The 16,618-nt window shown below is 42.2% G+C and overlaps 2 protein-coding genes across 7 annotated transcripts in view; one reads left to right on the top strand and one right to left on the bottom strand.

Moving 5' to 3' along the window:
- The window catches only part of LOC146983051 (neuronal-specific septin-3-like), a 76,250-nt gene that overhangs the window by 35,978 nt on the left and 23,654 nt on the right, over positions 1 to 16,618 (bottom strand). For 5 of the 6 annotated variants that reach the window (XM_085784399.1, XM_085784403.1, XM_085784405.1 and 2 more), the window contains one exon: positions 9,025 to 9,786. In XM_085784399.1, the coding sequence (XP_085640525.1) occupies positions 9,025 to 9,786 (762 nt within the window). Of the gene's footprint in view, positions 1 to 9,024; positions 9,787 to 10,372; positions 10,565 to 16,618 lie in introns of those variants that run through there. The other variant, XM_085784402.1, reaches the window with a different exon arrangement.
- On the top strand, positions 165 to 3,637 carry LOC146983052 (uncharacterized). The gene is made up of 2 exons (XM_085784406.1): positions 165 to 422; positions 1,696 to 3,637. Exon 2 carries the CDS (start codon positions 1,697 to 1,699, stop codon positions 3,191 to 3,193), a length of 1,497 nt encoding a protein of 498 aa, XP_085640532.1. The 5' UTR covers positions 165 to 422; position 1,696; the 3' UTR covers positions 3,194 to 3,637.

Here is a 16,618-nt window from a genome sequence, read left to right as displayed (position 1 = left end):
ACTTGAGGTACAATAAAACAAACTTGAATTAAGAAAAAAAAAAGGCACAGAGAAAACAAGGCAATAAAAGAAGTCACACAACATGGAATTGATTTGTGATAGGTGAATGTGAGCTAATAATAAACCAGGCTCTATTACCTATCCAATGGTGCCTCACGCTGCAGTCCAAAGGGCGAAGTTACTGTCAAACCTGGATCTGCACAGGCATGTTTTCATATTAAACCTGCTTCGAAACATGCTTTTAAATGACTTGCAAAACACATGCCTTTCATCAGCTGTATCAAACTTCCTCTAACCACCAGCAGTGTTTGTTTCCGAGGTTTCACTTATGAGGAAACTGAAACCTACGGGGAGAACGGGGAGCTACAACTGTTCTAACACAGACACACAGATCAGATATCAACAGCAGCAGCATAACACAGGTGAGCACTCTTCTTTGTTTTTGACTGCTAGTTTTTGCATTTATCTTGCTTCCTTTGAATGTAATTAGTGAGGTATTTAACCCCAGTCTGCTTTGTAAAGGTTTCTCTATTTAGAAAGTATATCAAATTTTATTAAAAGACACAATGAAACTGGCAGTTAGTTTGGTTAGATCTGGAGTACATTACTCTGTTTCTGGTTCCTCTCCGAAATCGTTGCTGTGTTTAAGTACTCTCTCTTACACAAGGTGAGGAATACACATTAAAGAGATATTTCAACATTTTGGCAAATTCATTCTAAAATGTAGTTCCAGCGACGCATTTACCTTGAAAACAACTAGCCTACCGCCCAATTCCAATCCGACCCCTCACGGACTCACTGACTTAGAGGCGCGTTCACGGGAAGTTCGTGAGTGTGTGAGGGCTGTTCCATTGTCACATCATCAAGTCAGTGAATGAGCCCTCACTGCCCCAGGGCCTTATCGTAAGTCAGCACCGATGCTGACTTTGGGTAAGCAAATTACCCACAGTTTATAGCGTTGTGAAGTCAAACACATGGGATGCCGTCGGAACGCGAGTGTTAAAAAAGAAAAGAAGTAAATTAACACTACATGTGTTAATTTACTTTTTTTTATTTTTTTTTATTGTCCATTAACAATAAAGAGCTCTGCCGCTCTCTTTATTGTTAATGGACAGGAGCAAAAAAAAGAAAGACAGAAAAAAAGAAGAAATTTACTGTCAGTATTAACGTGTGCAGTTTGTGATTATTGATCAGATCTGATCCAGGAACATTTTGTTTTGAGTCTGTCCCACTCACACATATTTGTGCGTGTTGAAAGTACAGTAAATTATCGGTCCAAGAGCAGAGTCAACAACATTTTGTTGTCAAGGTAATGTGTCGTGAGAGTGGGTAAGTGCTGTTCCATTCATGTTTACTGCATCTGGACCCTCACAGACTCTCACACTCTGTCACTTAGAGCTGACGTCACTTAAGTCAGTGAGGGTTCAGGGCTTGAGTCTTCAGGGGGCGGATTGGAATTGGGCCTACGTCTCGTAATGACCAAAATGTTGAAATATCCCTTTTCCATTTCCAAATTCAGCAACCACAACAACAACAGAAGATACACGTAATCCAACAACATCCACTTTTTGCCTTAAAACATTTACATCTTCATTGGATTTCTTGCCAATTATGTAGCATTAGATCCATGCCTTGTTAGAAACACTTATATGGATTGAGAATGTACAGTACTGATAATATTTAATATTTTTACAGGATGGCAAGGATGTTTGGAAAGCTCTTGAGCTGCTGTGTAGCTCTGTTCCTCACCCTGACCACTGTGTCAGCTTTCCAAAAGCTCAACTCAATCAATGATTTGAAGAAAATCAACTTTGGCCAATCTGTGCCCAAGCACAGTCTTCTGCTGCTCCACTGGTTTGCCAACACAATTGACATCGACAATAACGATGTCATACACTTAACCTTTGATCCAAACGATGGAGACTATGGCTCACACCATTATGGAAACTATGAGAGATTGCTAGACCCACTGCCACAGGGAAACATCAGATACCGCTACTACACTGTTGGAAATCTCAATCAAAACTCGCCCATGCGACTTCCACCTTATGTGATCCATCCCCGAACCCCTGAGTATGAGGGAAGAAACAGGGATCGGATTATATTCAGAGTCAGAGAGCAGAACACAGGAAATTTACCAAGGATAGACAGAGTGTACCTCACACAGCATTTTGAGCCTTATGAAAATCGGGGGACAGTGTATGATCAGGACCATACGTACCAGGTCACTACTAATCTGTTGAGGGAGATCACACAGTTTTCTGTGGGGGAAGACCAACGGTCACTGTCAGACCTCAGAGATCGGTTTGGAAGTCACGCCGACTCCTCACAGTTACGGAACATCAAAATCATCTGGGGAGACCTTGCCTGTCTTGGACTGCTGCTGTTTATTGTGATCCAGGAAAAGAACTTCTTCGGCCAAAACAACAGACCTCAGCGGGCATCAAGAAGAAAAGTGCAGCCTGATTTTGTTGTCAATATCCCAGAAAACAGAGAAGATCACACGTCTGTTGATATTGCAAGGATTTTGGCAAGAATTCAAGTGAATGAGCACAGGGATGAACCACAACTTCAGGTGACAACCAGCGGGAACGGACAAGCGAGGATTGTTTGGAGCAACATTTCTGAGCATCGTCTAAGAAATGGAGTGATGGTAGTACTTTTCAAGAACAATGAGGACCAGGAAGCAAGCAGGACTTATAAGTTCATTGGGCACAGAGAATCAGGCAGTTGGGACACCTCTGTACCCCTGAACGAAGGCCTTCAGGTCCGAATGCATAAGGTGAGAATACGCTGCTACTGCTGGAGAGGGGTGGGAGAGGAGATATGCAGAGGACCTGAGTTTAAGAATCCCGAAGCCATCGATATAGCAGGCTATAATGCAAAACTCCAGCTCTTGGCAAAAGATGGTAAAGCCTGTGCTCGCTTGTATGTTAAGAAGACTTTCAGGAATTGGAGGTCAGAATTTAAAAAGTCTTGGGTCGGGTTCTATGCCTCTGAAAACAAAGCTACAAATCAATATGAATGGTGGCAGTGGCAATGGGCGACTAAATTCGGATTTAGCACTGATGTCCAGAGCTCCCTTTATGATGTCTATGAATATCAATCAGGTATGGCAATTACCCCAGGAGTCCAAGCACGATTCATATTAAGGGATGAGGAAGTTAACGTACGAACCCCAAGCTGGAGGTGACAATCTTAATGTTAAATGTATTCCAGAGATGTATACTGTCAGCTATTACAAATCTGAATTTATCCTTGAATGAGAATTTCTCAGAAAATGAAAAGGAGACGGTGCTGAACCTGTGATCTTGTGTCTGTAAATATTAGCATTTATTTTATTGTTTAATACTACTTAGGGTACAATCAAATGGTAGCATGAAAAAGCATTCATTTTACATGACTATGAAACACTGAGCCTAATAGATTTATTTACAAAACAGCAGCAAATTGTTCATGCATGTCAGTCTACTGCTAGTGACTCACTTCTGTTTCATCCTGTGTCTATAAAGAGTGTAAATGAAACAGGTTAGTGAGGGATATATGGTCTGTTGTGGAAATCCTTAAGTGACAATATATTGCTTTTTTCCTGTAAGGTTAAAATTTGTGTTTTTAATAAACCATATTTTGTATGACGTGTCAGTGTTTATTTTGAGTTGGAAAAGGACCTGGGTGAGTATTTGTTTGTAACAGCATGTGTGCCCCAGGCAAAACACACGCCCACTTTCCAGAGAGATCACATCCAACCCTTGTGACATGCACAAGTCCTTGTTTCTCGCCAAGTCCTAAGCAGACCCATCTAAAAGGGCTTTATGTTTGTGTGGAAGAGATGAGTGCTGTTTAAAAGCGGTGGAACCAGGATAGCACTCAGCAGGCCATCACAAGACCAAACAGATCATAAGATAATGAGTCATCATTAGAAACTGTTGCACATTCAGCTTTAAGGAACACTAATCAAACATTCCCTCCCCGAGGATTACAGAGTCCAGAGCCAAGTGTTAATGACAAACACACACGGCTCTCTGTGGTTTGTAAATAAGAAGCCCAAAAGCTAGTACTTTTAATCAACTGCTCATATACAGTATCATAGAGAGGTGCAGGTCAATGTGCGGTCTAATTCCTGCTACACAACAAGGTCTTTCAAATATTTACATGACTTGTGTTTGTTTTGATGTTGATGAATTTATTCAACAACAACACTGAGGTGAAACTGGTTCAAGTACTGAACCGTACACGGCATCCGCTGTTAATTTGGTTATACTTCCTCCACGTCTAGCCCTGACTCAACTTAAAGGTAACTGGGTCAGTGTGTGTACAAGGAAGTCACAAAAGAGAACTAGAAATTATTTTCTATTAGATTAATCGATCATTCAATTTTTTCCAATTAATATCTAGGCTATACAGTTTTAGAATTACAGTGACGGCCACTAGAAGTTCTTCCAAGGTAACGTCTTCTTGTTTTATCTAAAGTGACATACTTCTTTTAAAAAGCTGGAACCAGACTGTCTGCTATTTGTGCTTAATTTAACAAAAAACCATGAATAATCCATCTCTGTTGATCAGCAACAACTTAATTAATCATTCAGGCTACACGACATGACGCAAGTTCTTCTTTTCCACATTCAACACATAATATGATCACATAATGTTCTAATCCAGACATAATAATGCTTTACTATGATTAATCATTAACTGTAATTTTGGCCTGCCATTTCACAATAAACAACTTCACAGCTCAATTACAGGATGAGTATAAAATTTAGTCAGTCCACAATCTCGCTTGACACGCACACTGCATCATGTCCTTGTCCTCAGCTCTATACTTGAAGTATCTTTCATGATGGAAATTCAACTGGGTTAAATCTCAGAAGTACATGGTGCCATCAAATTCCATTTCACACAAACTAAAACACTAAATTCTTGTTCTCTTGGCATTTATGCAATATTAGCACAATGCATTGTCATAAATACTACAATTAAGCGTTAGAATAAGATTGGTTAACCTCTGCATGGAAATCGCTGTGATATTCCCCCTATGTCAATACAATGATTCCAGCAAAATAACTGAAGGACCTGCACTTTTATAAAAGTCCTAATGTGAGGACACATATTAACTGTCCTATTCAGTTGCAGTAATTTCTCCACCTACGCCCGTGTATGTGTGCTACGCCTTGCCTCATCTTGCTGTGTTTAACTCTGATAATGAAACTCACGGCTAACACGCACCAAAGTTGGCACCAGGAAATAACAGAATACATTATCTCGATTGAGAAAAATCCAAACTCCCTTTAGCCTCACTTGTTTGTGTCACCATTCCTTATTATAGTAAGGTAAGTTTCTGCATTTCGGAATAAGGTTACCAGATATTGAAGTGACTCTAGTGTGTGTACCAGAGGCCAACACAAAATAAATCAAGGCCAAGGCATGGACAGGAAACTCAGAGGAGCTGTGTACAGAATGAATGAACACGAGTGTGTGTGTGTGTGTGCACCACACACGTGCACGCCGGTCTGTAAACATGAGATCATATCCTGTGGAAGCACCACAAGACTGGATACAGCTGCTCATTGTTGCAGCCAACAAATCAACTGAAACAGAGCATGAAATTGCAGCACCTTGTGTGTCATGGCACAAAAACACACAGCTTAATGCACATGAGCACATTCATCAGCAACACAGGCACACAAATACAGAAAAAGGCGAAGAGGCAGGTCAATCTATGGAGGTAAAGTAAACATGTCGCAAAATGTGAGAGCTGTGGGATTGCATTGTGGGAACTCGTAGAGGAAAGTATTCAAACACAACTAAGCTGAAATAATGAAAAGAAACATTTATTTAGTTGTATGATAACCCACGTTCACCAAAACTTCACATACTTGAACTGTTTTACACAGCATATAGCCTACCATACCTTGATGAAGATTTCAAAGATTTGCATTGAGACAAGGTAAAGTGTGCAAGTAAACAGATATTTGTCCTATAAGCTCTCATTTCTTCTACCAAATCTCACATTTTGCAACATGTTTAGCTTTATATAGATTCCCTTCAAATACCAATTAGGCTGCTAAACAATAAACGAATGGGACAGCCAGAGAGACACATTGGAAACATACACTGCCTGTCCCATGAGACACAGTGCAGACACAAGCAGCAGCAGAAGTAAACAACAAAGAATTAAACTGAAAAACATTCCCAGTTTTCCTTTCCAAACAATATAAAATATTTATGCAAAAATAAATACTTAGAAAAGTGAATTTGCTTGAATGTGTGCTGTGTGTACTTGTTGAGGAAATGGAAAGTAAACTGTAGTTTTTTTGGGCATGTCGACAATGCAGTGTGGTCCGTCAGTTCAGCTTCTACTCCCGGACGACTGGAGGTTAAAGTGGGCTTTTCTCATTCTGTTTTCTCCCTGGGGACAGACTTTACAGGAAATCACACTCTCTGTCTCTCACGCCTTGCGTTTTACTTCGTCTTCTTTCTGTGTTACTCTTCCTCCACCTCATATCTGCCTCCTTCTTCTCAAGTTTTTTTTTCCTAGAGCAGCCTCCCTCCCTCCCTCCCTCCACATGCACGGCTGAAGAGGAAGATTGTAATCTGAGCCAAATGTGGCAAACGTTGAGACTTAATCCTCTCACTTTTCCTCCCTTATTTCCTCTCAACGAACACAAAGGCCACAATACAGATATTTTGGTTGTATATGCTTCTGGTTCAGCAGCAGCAGTACATAGAAAACTTTAGGAAAGAAATGTCTTCAGAAAGAGGCAGAGCTAAAATTAAATCCTTAGCTGGTTGCAGTGGAGATTGAGAGACACAAAAAGACTAAACGTACACACACACACACACATATACACACAGCATAAAAAGTGGAAATTGGAGGCTTTCTATTTTTATGTAGAATGGTTTATGACCTCCAGATTTGGAATGTATCACCTCCCAGCCCGCCTACGCCTGGATACTACTCCACCAGTGAGAGCAGCTCATGAGCACAGCTGTCTCCAGATAGCAGTGCTACACACACAAACACACACAAACACACACACACAAGATGAGCTGTTCTATTAGGATTAGAGACAGGGAAGCATACGCCACAAATAACCTGCCAGAAAAGTGTCGATTTTGAAGCCCCTGCATACAATGCAGCACAAATGAACACCATTTTTCCTACAATAACAAGAACCAGTCCTATGCACAACTTGTACTGAAGCCTGCTTATCTATTAAAATGACAGTAAAATGAAGTGAGCCACTGAAAATGAAGTATACTGTATGTGCCGTGACCTATGCTCCACAGCTCACAAAATGAGAACAGGACTAAAAGCTGCTAATGGGAAGCTGCTAACCCTGCTAATGACCCATAGACACTGCAATTCACTACACCACAGTAAAAAGGAAAGGAAACACTAGCAGTTTATGGATTCAGAGAAATTCAAATGCAAGGTTTGTCCTGAGGGTGGTGCTAAAAGAAAGGTCATGGCCTAACTTTAAATATAATATGTCTTCCACTGAGGACAAGGAGTGTCCACAGGGTGGACCAGCGATTAGTCTTTCGAGAGACCTTGTCATGCACTTCAGTGTTGCTCCAGAGCTTTGTTTACCCTGACAATGGATTAAAAAAATACAACAAATCACCTTCTTTCACCATCTTAATTTAGCATCAATCAGATCAGAAGTAATCTCAGCACATCTTTGAACCAGCACACTGGATTGATGGACCAGCAAACCTTGCCATGGAGATAAAAGTAAAATACTTAAATACCCCTGATCGGGGGTTTTTATTGTACGATGATCATAACCTGGTCAAACTGAGAGGTTACACCACCATCAATGACTCATGGTATGTTGCATCTGACCACAGCTATGGGGCATTTCTTGATCTTTTCCTCACTAAACCAATAGTTTTGTGCAAGTTACTAGAAAAACATCTGATATTCTGTGTTTGGCATCATCTCTGTACCACATGTATGATGTTAGTCAGCAGTGGCTGAAAAGTAAATACCACCTACGCACTGTCCAGATCAGGAAAACTTTGCTCTCTTTTAGACTTTTTATGTCACATAAGTTCAATGATCAACTGAGAAAATGATTTATCACAGAAAACATCCGCTGTGTCACAAGTAACTAAACAGTAACCAATTAGATTGAGTTGATTGAAACAATGGAAAGCTCTACAAAATGCATAGCTGCCAATCTCACAATATAAATTCATAGTGAGTTTATCCTGTAGCTCTTCTGACTGCAGTGGTTGATTCAAGTCGAAGTGAGCTGGGCCACTCAGCTGCTTTGCCTGTATGAGCTCCTTTTTAACTGCTGTCCTGGGAGCAGCCCTGCGATTCTCATCATTACCCTCCCTGACCTACATTCAAAGAGCTGCACTGACAGGCTTACAAAAACTTGTGCTTGTGCTCATGGCACTGTTAATTCACAGCTGTTTTTAGGTGGAATAAAAGAGCAAAAATACCGAATCAGTGCAAAACAAAAAGTCAATACATGGTTCCATTTTGTGTCACAGGGAATTACATGTAGGACCTAGTTTGAAAGTGAAACCTCCCATCAACTGGACAAATGTTCTGTATGTAGATGTAAGTAAACTACGGTATTGGAAGTACCTTAAATCTGGGTAGAAATACCTTTAAATGCAAACAGGATCCAGCGTGTTTGATAGATAAACCAAAACTCAACATGATCGCGAGTGTGTCGCAAGATAAGGTTAAAATGAAACAGTGATAAACAGGAAAGGAAAGTGAGCAGCAATGAAGTAAAGCAATGATCAGATGATTTCATCATAGTGTAGTTGCTGCCAAACTGTTGAAAGTTATTAGATTTAGAAAGATGGGCCATGTTGAAATCAGTTACAGCCAAATTACTAAAGACAGTCAAGTGGCACTTCAATTAAAAACAGACGGACTATATGGGAAAATGGTACCGGCTTGATAAGTTCACTTCAACAAACTCTTTCCCCTGAGAATCTACATCATATACACAAAACAGTTAGTAAAACATGCTGTATTTAGTAGCAGCTACTCACTGTCGGTTGGTCGGGCTGTTGGGGCCTCTGTGACAGGCGACTGCACCCTCTCCACCCGGGGCTCGGCCAGGGAAGGCAGGGGGGCACTAGGGGCAGGAGGCGGGTGGTTGTTGTTGTTCTCCATTGCACTGTTAGTCACCACACCATCTGGCTGTCTGAAAACCGGCATCTCTGGCCTCCTGGAAGGCGCCCCCTCTGCTGGGCTGAGGATTGTAGACGGGGGCTCCGCTCTTCTCTGGGGGGGCTCGGGGATCCTAGAAACTGGGGCAGAGGACAGCTGTGCGTCCATCCTCCTGGGAGGGGCAGGGGGCTCATGGGGCCGAGTCATGCTCAGCTCTGCCCGCCTGTTTGTGGAGCTGGAGATGGAATTGGAGGAGCTGTCCAGGGCAGAGCTCCGACTGCTCAGGCTGACTTCAGGTCGTTTGAGGCCAAAGCGGGCGATCCCAGCACTGGGCGAGTTGTCAATTTGCTTGGAGGAGACCTCAATAGAGATTTCTGTGCGGCGGGATGATGCTGTGTCAGGGTTACGACCCCCTGATAACTCCATGCGCCTCATGCCGGTTTTCGGGGAGCGTGGATTGGAGGACTCAGAGGGGGAAGATCTGGAAGAGGAGTAGTCGGAGTTGCGAGAGCTCAGGTCGTAGCTCCGCTGGCTGGATGTGGAGGACGTGGATGAGCGGAGAGGGTTGGTGGTCCGACGGGACAGGGGTGAGGGGTGTGTGGATGTATCCGTGTCCTCCACCTCAAATGACCGCTTCAGCGCTACAAAACAGAACAATTGTGGTTGGTCAAGATACAAAACAATCTCTTGAACTATCCAGACAAACATTATCAACAAAAGGGCCTGAGGCAGAGGTCATAGGCCACTGTCTTTATGGATGAAACAAAACGTGTAACATTTCATACAATCAGTGGTGCAGCAACCCAATCTGAATCAGCACCACAATGTTTACATCTCATAGTTTCTTCAGAGACTTGGTGCAATTACAGTATTTTCTCTTAATAAGGTAATGTTTGTTTGTTCCCTGCTTAGTTTAACAAAAATGACATTAAAAGTGAATTTCTTGCTCGTTCACAATGTGTTGAGTGCAGAAACACACAAACATCTGCAGATGAGAGGCAGACAGAGCCATAAAAGGCAGTAAACACATGCTACAAGGAAGACTCACAACGGACATGCAAACTTGACACAATGGGCATCACACGCAAGCACTTTGAGAACATTTACAAATGAGCCAGTGATATCTCTGCCGATAAGATTATCTTACACACGGTGACAGAGAGTGAACCCGGCCAAAATAAATAAATAAATACGTAAATAAACCGCTGGGGAACAAGATAATCTCACCGGATTTAACACGCTTCACGTAGCCCGATAGCATGGCGTCTGAAATGACTATCCACTCTATGAGAGAGTATTCCTCTGTTTCCACCTGGTAGAGTTTAACTGTAGGCCTACTGTCAGGTAAGACCACACATCTGCCACTGACCGAAGAGGACGGCTCTAGTATATCGTCTGGCTTAATATTTGATGAAAATACACCGTTATTGTTGTGCTACTCCGTCCTCCACTACTCGATGTAGTCCAGTTAGCCGAACCTGGCGCACACCTGTTGACATGACGACGAGCAGTCTGGCCACGCCCCCTGAGCGCGTGGATTCTAAATCTCTGCACGTCAAACACGTCATACAGCAGCTGAATGAAAAACGTGTAGGCCTACTTCTGCTTTGACCACATTTCTGTCCTTAATGTTTGGCTTTGTATGTGGATAGTGCAGTACTGTAAATGTCATACAAAAAAAAAAAGACTCCATTTTAAAATATCTAACTTATATGTTTCCAGACTAACTAGCTCTCGCCATCCATAGCTGAATGCCAATAGTCCACCACCAGGTCCATGTCAAGTGAGCGTGACACCAAGCTCACCTCTGCTCTCAGCCCAGAGACCGGAGCAGCAACAAGTCCTGGAGCAACACGGCACCTGTCCCAGATAAACACCTGAGCCTGTGCAGGCTTCTGGCCTGCGTCAGGGCCGACGAGCCAAGCACCAGCATGGGAGAGGACCTCTCTTCCTGGAACTCTCTGTTTTCACATCCTTAATTTGTTTCAGCGGGTTCTGTGATGGGAGGCAGCTAACGGTCCACAGTGTCCACTGAGTGTAATGTGAAACACTGGTTCAACTGAGCATCTGTATCAGTAAGAACCTTTAACCCTTCCCCTGTAAAACTTACAGATTATTCAGTGCTTTGGGCTATGACATGTGCATGTTCAAAATACTGGCAGCAGCACTTGGCATCTTAAAGGAAGTACGTTTTCAATATCTTGGTTCTCTTTTGTGCTGAGTAAGATGCCAAAAATAAAACTAGACTCACCGGCTGGTTATCTTTGCTCATCATAGAACCAGGAAACCAACTGCTAACTTGGCTTTGCATGATAATAAAAAAATCCTCCTTCCTGCACCTTTAGAGCTCAGCAATTTGCATGTTAAACAAATAAGATGTTGTAATATCCTCCAAGGCTTACCGGATGGTTTGTCATGTCATCCATAAATTCTGTGGAATCACGTTAAACTAAATTCTTGTGTGGTTACCGCATGTGGCAATTTTGGCACTTCTTCATTCCACCATTGAGAAGGACAGTAAAAAAAGAGAGACAAAAATAAAAAATAAAAAAAAACATTGTGACTCAAATTCAGACTCACATATGCATGTAGTGTAGCCTACATCTCCACTGTCACAGATGATTTCAGCTGTCTCTGACAATAAGAACTTTGTGCTGCTAGAATGGAGTAATGTAATTTCATTTGAGGGAAAATCTGCCCTTGAAATTTTCTTGGAAAACAGTGATTTCAGTGTGTTCTGCTCTTATTTAAGAGTAAAACAGAGTCACAATGGAGTTATGTGTAAAATTCATTGGAAACAGGGGCTTGACGTATCTAAGAGTTGAGTGTCAGTACGGACAGGAAATGAAGCATAAATGCCTTCAGTGCACTGCTCATGAATGCGTGATGCTCAGCCTTTAATGGCAAGCCTGAGCAGTGAAAGTAAAGTCATATTCACAGTGCCACAGACCACTTGAAACTCTGTTTGACTGTGATTTTGATATAATGACCTGTTTGCCTAGAATTGTGTTAAATGTGCGGTGACACAAGAGCCCAACACAGCGAAGTCCTCACAGACACGTTGGAGACAGAGGCTCCGTCAGATGTGTTTCAGTCTCTCCGTGTAAGTGTGTGTGTGTTTAAACACAGCTGCCGAGTAAAGCAAACACAGGCAGGTCTGCCCATGGCTGGAGCCAAGGTCTCTGCTTCTGTTAACGTCACTACATGATTTAGATGTGTGTGTATGAATAGATGAGGAGATCACACATTAATATGTGTCCTTTTTTTCCCCCTCTGGCACCGTTTTGCCTCCTGTCATGTCTCAGTGACTGCTTATGTGCCTATATGAATGCATACAACACCATATTTGTGTGTGTTACAGTGTGCGTGTGTATGCATGCACAGGTTTTTCTCAGTGTTTGTGTGTGCCATTTCAAGGACAAAACCATTTGATCCAAGTTTGCTGTACGCTGCTGCTGCTCTGTGGTGATAGCAGTGATCAAAGACCTTCCATCCAAGCTAAGATAATACTAATGAGCTCCAATGTGAACCAAATGTTAACCTTATAGTGCCCCCCTCTCTTCCCTTTTACCTCTCATTTCACCTGGAATTGAAATGAAAACCTGCTTTGAAGATTTCTGAACCGCATTCATCTTGGACTCAGTTCTAAACACGATAGTGTAAACTTGCCTGCAGGCCATACCACCAAATAAGGAAGACATTGCAGCCAAGCATGATGTTTTTCAACTAACACTCAGATGTCAGATATGGGATGAGTCCATGTAGTGTATTAAAACATAGTTAAACTGCCAGAAAATCACATGATGTTGCTGCTCTGTTCTCCAGTGTAGCATGTACTGCGTGAGCACCACATGGACATTCTCTATGCCTCTCTGAGCATGACAGTGGATGAGTCGGATGGGTCAACAACATGTGCTGACTTTTGTCTTCAGCTCTTGAGGGAAACTGTGAATCACTACAGTATATGCGGGGATTGTTTGTCAAACTGCAAATTTAATCAGACTGGCTTCCAAGAGCTACAGGCAACTGTCTCCAAACCGTGATTAAACGTCCCAATCAGGTAAAAGCTGAACTTCCACTAGAGGGATCCTGTAGAGTTTCTGACCTCTAGTGGCACTATCAAGCAGCTGGCTTTAATTAGTGCCACCTGTTTGTCTTGTGTATACACAGGATCAGTGACACTGTATCCTGGATACAGTAAGTAACACTATGCAAAAATAGGCTACAATTTCGTTTGTTTTTCAGAAAACACCTCAGGGCACATGAAATATGCAAATCTGAGTAAGCAGGCAGGTTATAATCTTTAGATTTCCCATGAAGGCAAACCTTGAATTTTGTAAATATTTCTCTATAGTTGCGTTTTCATTGTCATTTTTGAGAACACCATTCCTCTAGGTTAATATTGTCTTCGCTCACACAATGGACCCACATTTAATACAGTTTGACTGTTTATAATTTCTATCATGGCACAGTCAGCTGCCTGAATGCATGCCCACAGCCGTGTCAGAGGTTTATTGTGTCGCAAACTCAATATATTTTATACTGTCAATTGAAAGCACTCAACTGACGAAATACATAGTGGCTGTTATTGTCCAGGAAATGCATTGAATTTGTCACTGACTTCTGTGGTAACCACAAAAACCATGTCCACGAGACAAAAGTTAGTTATGTTGGAATTTGAATTATTTGTGAGTAATAGAGTAAGAAGCATCAACTGTGAGCTGTAAGCTGTTAGCTGCAGGTGAAACGCTGCACACCTTCAACTCTATGTGAGTCAAATTCAACATGTTGAGTGCTAATAACTAAAAATGATTCTGCAGTTTACCACAGTAGCCCAAATAAGATCTGCATGTCAAAATGTGCTTTGGACCAGCTGGCATAAGAGCATCTGGCCCTCAAATAGTCTCAAAGCCCAACTCTCTCTTTCCTGGAGGTGTATGTTACAGTTGTCAAACACACTTTCCATTCCCTGCAGAGACAAAAAACACTTTCTACTCAATGTACAAAAGACAATCTTTCATCACGGCCTAGTTGTTTTTAGCCGTATAGCGTGGAGCCTGTTGATAACTCTGGGGTCTTGCCTGAAGTTGGCATGGGCGCAGGGTTCGCTCCACGTGGAGAAAAACAGCAAGGAGCACCTTTAAAGCTTAACAAAGACCTGCTGTGTCCGCTCTACCTCAGAGTGACCCTTGGTGCTTCTCAGCAGCGCCGATGCTGCTGGCGTCATTAACAGGAAACCTGTGCTAGCTGGTGACCACAGCAGCCTGATAATGTTGATAAGGATGGAGACTCCTGAGCACAGTTATCATCAGCATCTGCCGGAGGATGCTTCCTATTGCTGATACACAAGTCAGTGAGTGTACCTAGAGGCCTTTTGTCTCTAAGCTGAGACTTAATGGTTAAAATCATTTGCACATTAACGCCATACAGCTGTTCTCTGAGAACCCGAAATAGTTCCACCAGTGGTCCTTAATAACACACTTTCAGTGCATTACGTGTTACCGAGCACCAACTGACTTAACAGTCCCTGAAAAAATCCAAAGCCACAGCTAAGTGGCAGTTAGCTTATAATAATAGTATTCGTTTTGAAAAGGCATTTAGGTTCTTACCATGATCCCTCATCAAATTTCTCACCGTCACCATTAAAGAGTTTTGTCCTCCAAAACAAAAGAGACAGTCAGCATGGGAGCAACCTGATTGTAAACCTGAATGACCAAAAGAATAATTTGTGAGAAATGAATACACCAGACAAACCAGTATAAGCTCTGCACTGGGATCAGGAAGCTGCTCTTTATTTTTCATTGCTTTCCATATCTGGTGGTGGAATTTGGCTTTATCTCATAACTGACTGTGAAAACTCTGTTACAGTGAATGGTTGGTGAGTGCCATGCAGCCCGGGCCCCATGCACATCTGTAAAAAGAGGCCAGACTGTGCTCAGATCCACTCCTTCATTGCCTACCCCAACATTTTCACCCACCACAGAAATCTGCTCCTGTGGAATTTCCTCCTCCACTGGACGAGCAAATGCCCTTCACATGCAGCTCAGAGATAGAGAGAGGGAGCTGAGAGAGAGGAGGCTGGTAGCAGTCACAACTCGTTGGTGCTATTACTTCAACAAGAATCATTATAATCCAGGTTTCAAGTCCACCTTTGGGTCATTACACGACTTCTTGCACGCTGTCTGCAGTCACTCATTCATAAACTGTAGATGTTTTTTAACGTGAGAAGGAGACACAGGGGGCTGTTTGCAAGAGAAAAGAGAAAACAGACCTCTTTCAAGGAGAAGTACAGAATGATGCTGTATGAAAGAGCGCGCGTGTGTGTGTGTGTGTGTGTTCGCTCTGCGCAGCGGAAAGGCCCAGTGGCTCGGTCAATGATCTGTGTGTTTACGAGGCAAAGGTCACAGCTGAGGTCATCAGCCTCATGGGCAAGAAAATCCTGTCTTCTGTCTCTCTCAGCCTCTCACAGGCGTCATCAGCTAAAAACATGACAGAGTGAATCACACTCAGTATTCAACAATGGTGACGTGGCAGATACACTCACTCTTTCATATGAAAAACCTGCTGTTCCTGCTGCCATTGACAAATTCTACTCTATAGATTACATGTGGGACGTTGCACAAATTAGTGTCACGGCCAATGATAAAATGATCCATATTTTCTGCATTGCTTTTAACCGAGCTCCAAATACCTAGAGAGTACAGACAATTCAGCCACAGGAAGTTTTCTATAACAAAATATGACAAAATAAGTCTTATATGACACTATGGGTGTTGTATCGTCTCTCATATGTTGTCCAAGAGAACACCATAACCTGACAAATAATATAATTATCTAGTTGTATCACAAAATTAAACCCAAGCACAGTAACTCTTTCTGAACTGTGTGGATAAAGGATAATGCTACTGTAAAAGCTAATGGTGTAGCCTATTTCAAGAGTCAATGATGTGAAAACATAACATCTAAAGTTTGCTAACTGTAGCCACCATAAGCTACAGGTCATACAGGACCGAGTAAGACTGTGGCAGAAAAAAAATGATGGTATAAGGTCTGGTTGCTTCTCAACTTAACTATCTTAATTCTTCTTTTAAATATTAGCTATCACAGTCACCTAATGTACAAATGTACAGTGAAAGATGTAACTTATTTGACTTTGATGCAACATATCAAAAAAAAATAGTGCCTGAATTATCCTGACTGCAGCATACTGTGCCTTTTTAAAACCATGATGTACATAGTTCAAATCGAGTTTATTGATTTTAAATGTGCCATTTTAAAAAAAGGCTCATGACTGAGCTGCTCAGTTACAGTGGGGTGAGTACTTTTCCACCCTTAATTTCTATCTCGTGGTGGGCTGTTGTAGGCTTGGCTGAGCTATACATCATGGTGCATGGTGGTGACACAAAGGTATTACCACACACTCAGCCCAACCAGGGGCAGCACACACCATTGACAATCACAACAGTAGCCCAT

Source organism: Trachurus japonicus, chromosome 8, assembly GCF_045865225.1.
Source record: "Trachurus japonicus isolate A0001 chromosome 8, Traja_1.0".
Taxonomy (NCBI): Eukaryota; Metazoa; Chordata; class Actinopteri; order Carangiformes; family Carangidae; genus Trachurus; species Trachurus japonicus.
The sequence above is the reverse complement of the archived record's forward strand: the minus strand, read 5'-3'. Positions and strand labels throughout refer to the sequence as shown.

Coding starts and splice junctions, on each gene's coding strand:
- LOC146983052 (XM_085784406.1), top strand. CDS start 1,697: ATGGCAAGGATGTTTGGAAAGCTCTTGAGCTGCTGTGTAGCTCTGTTC.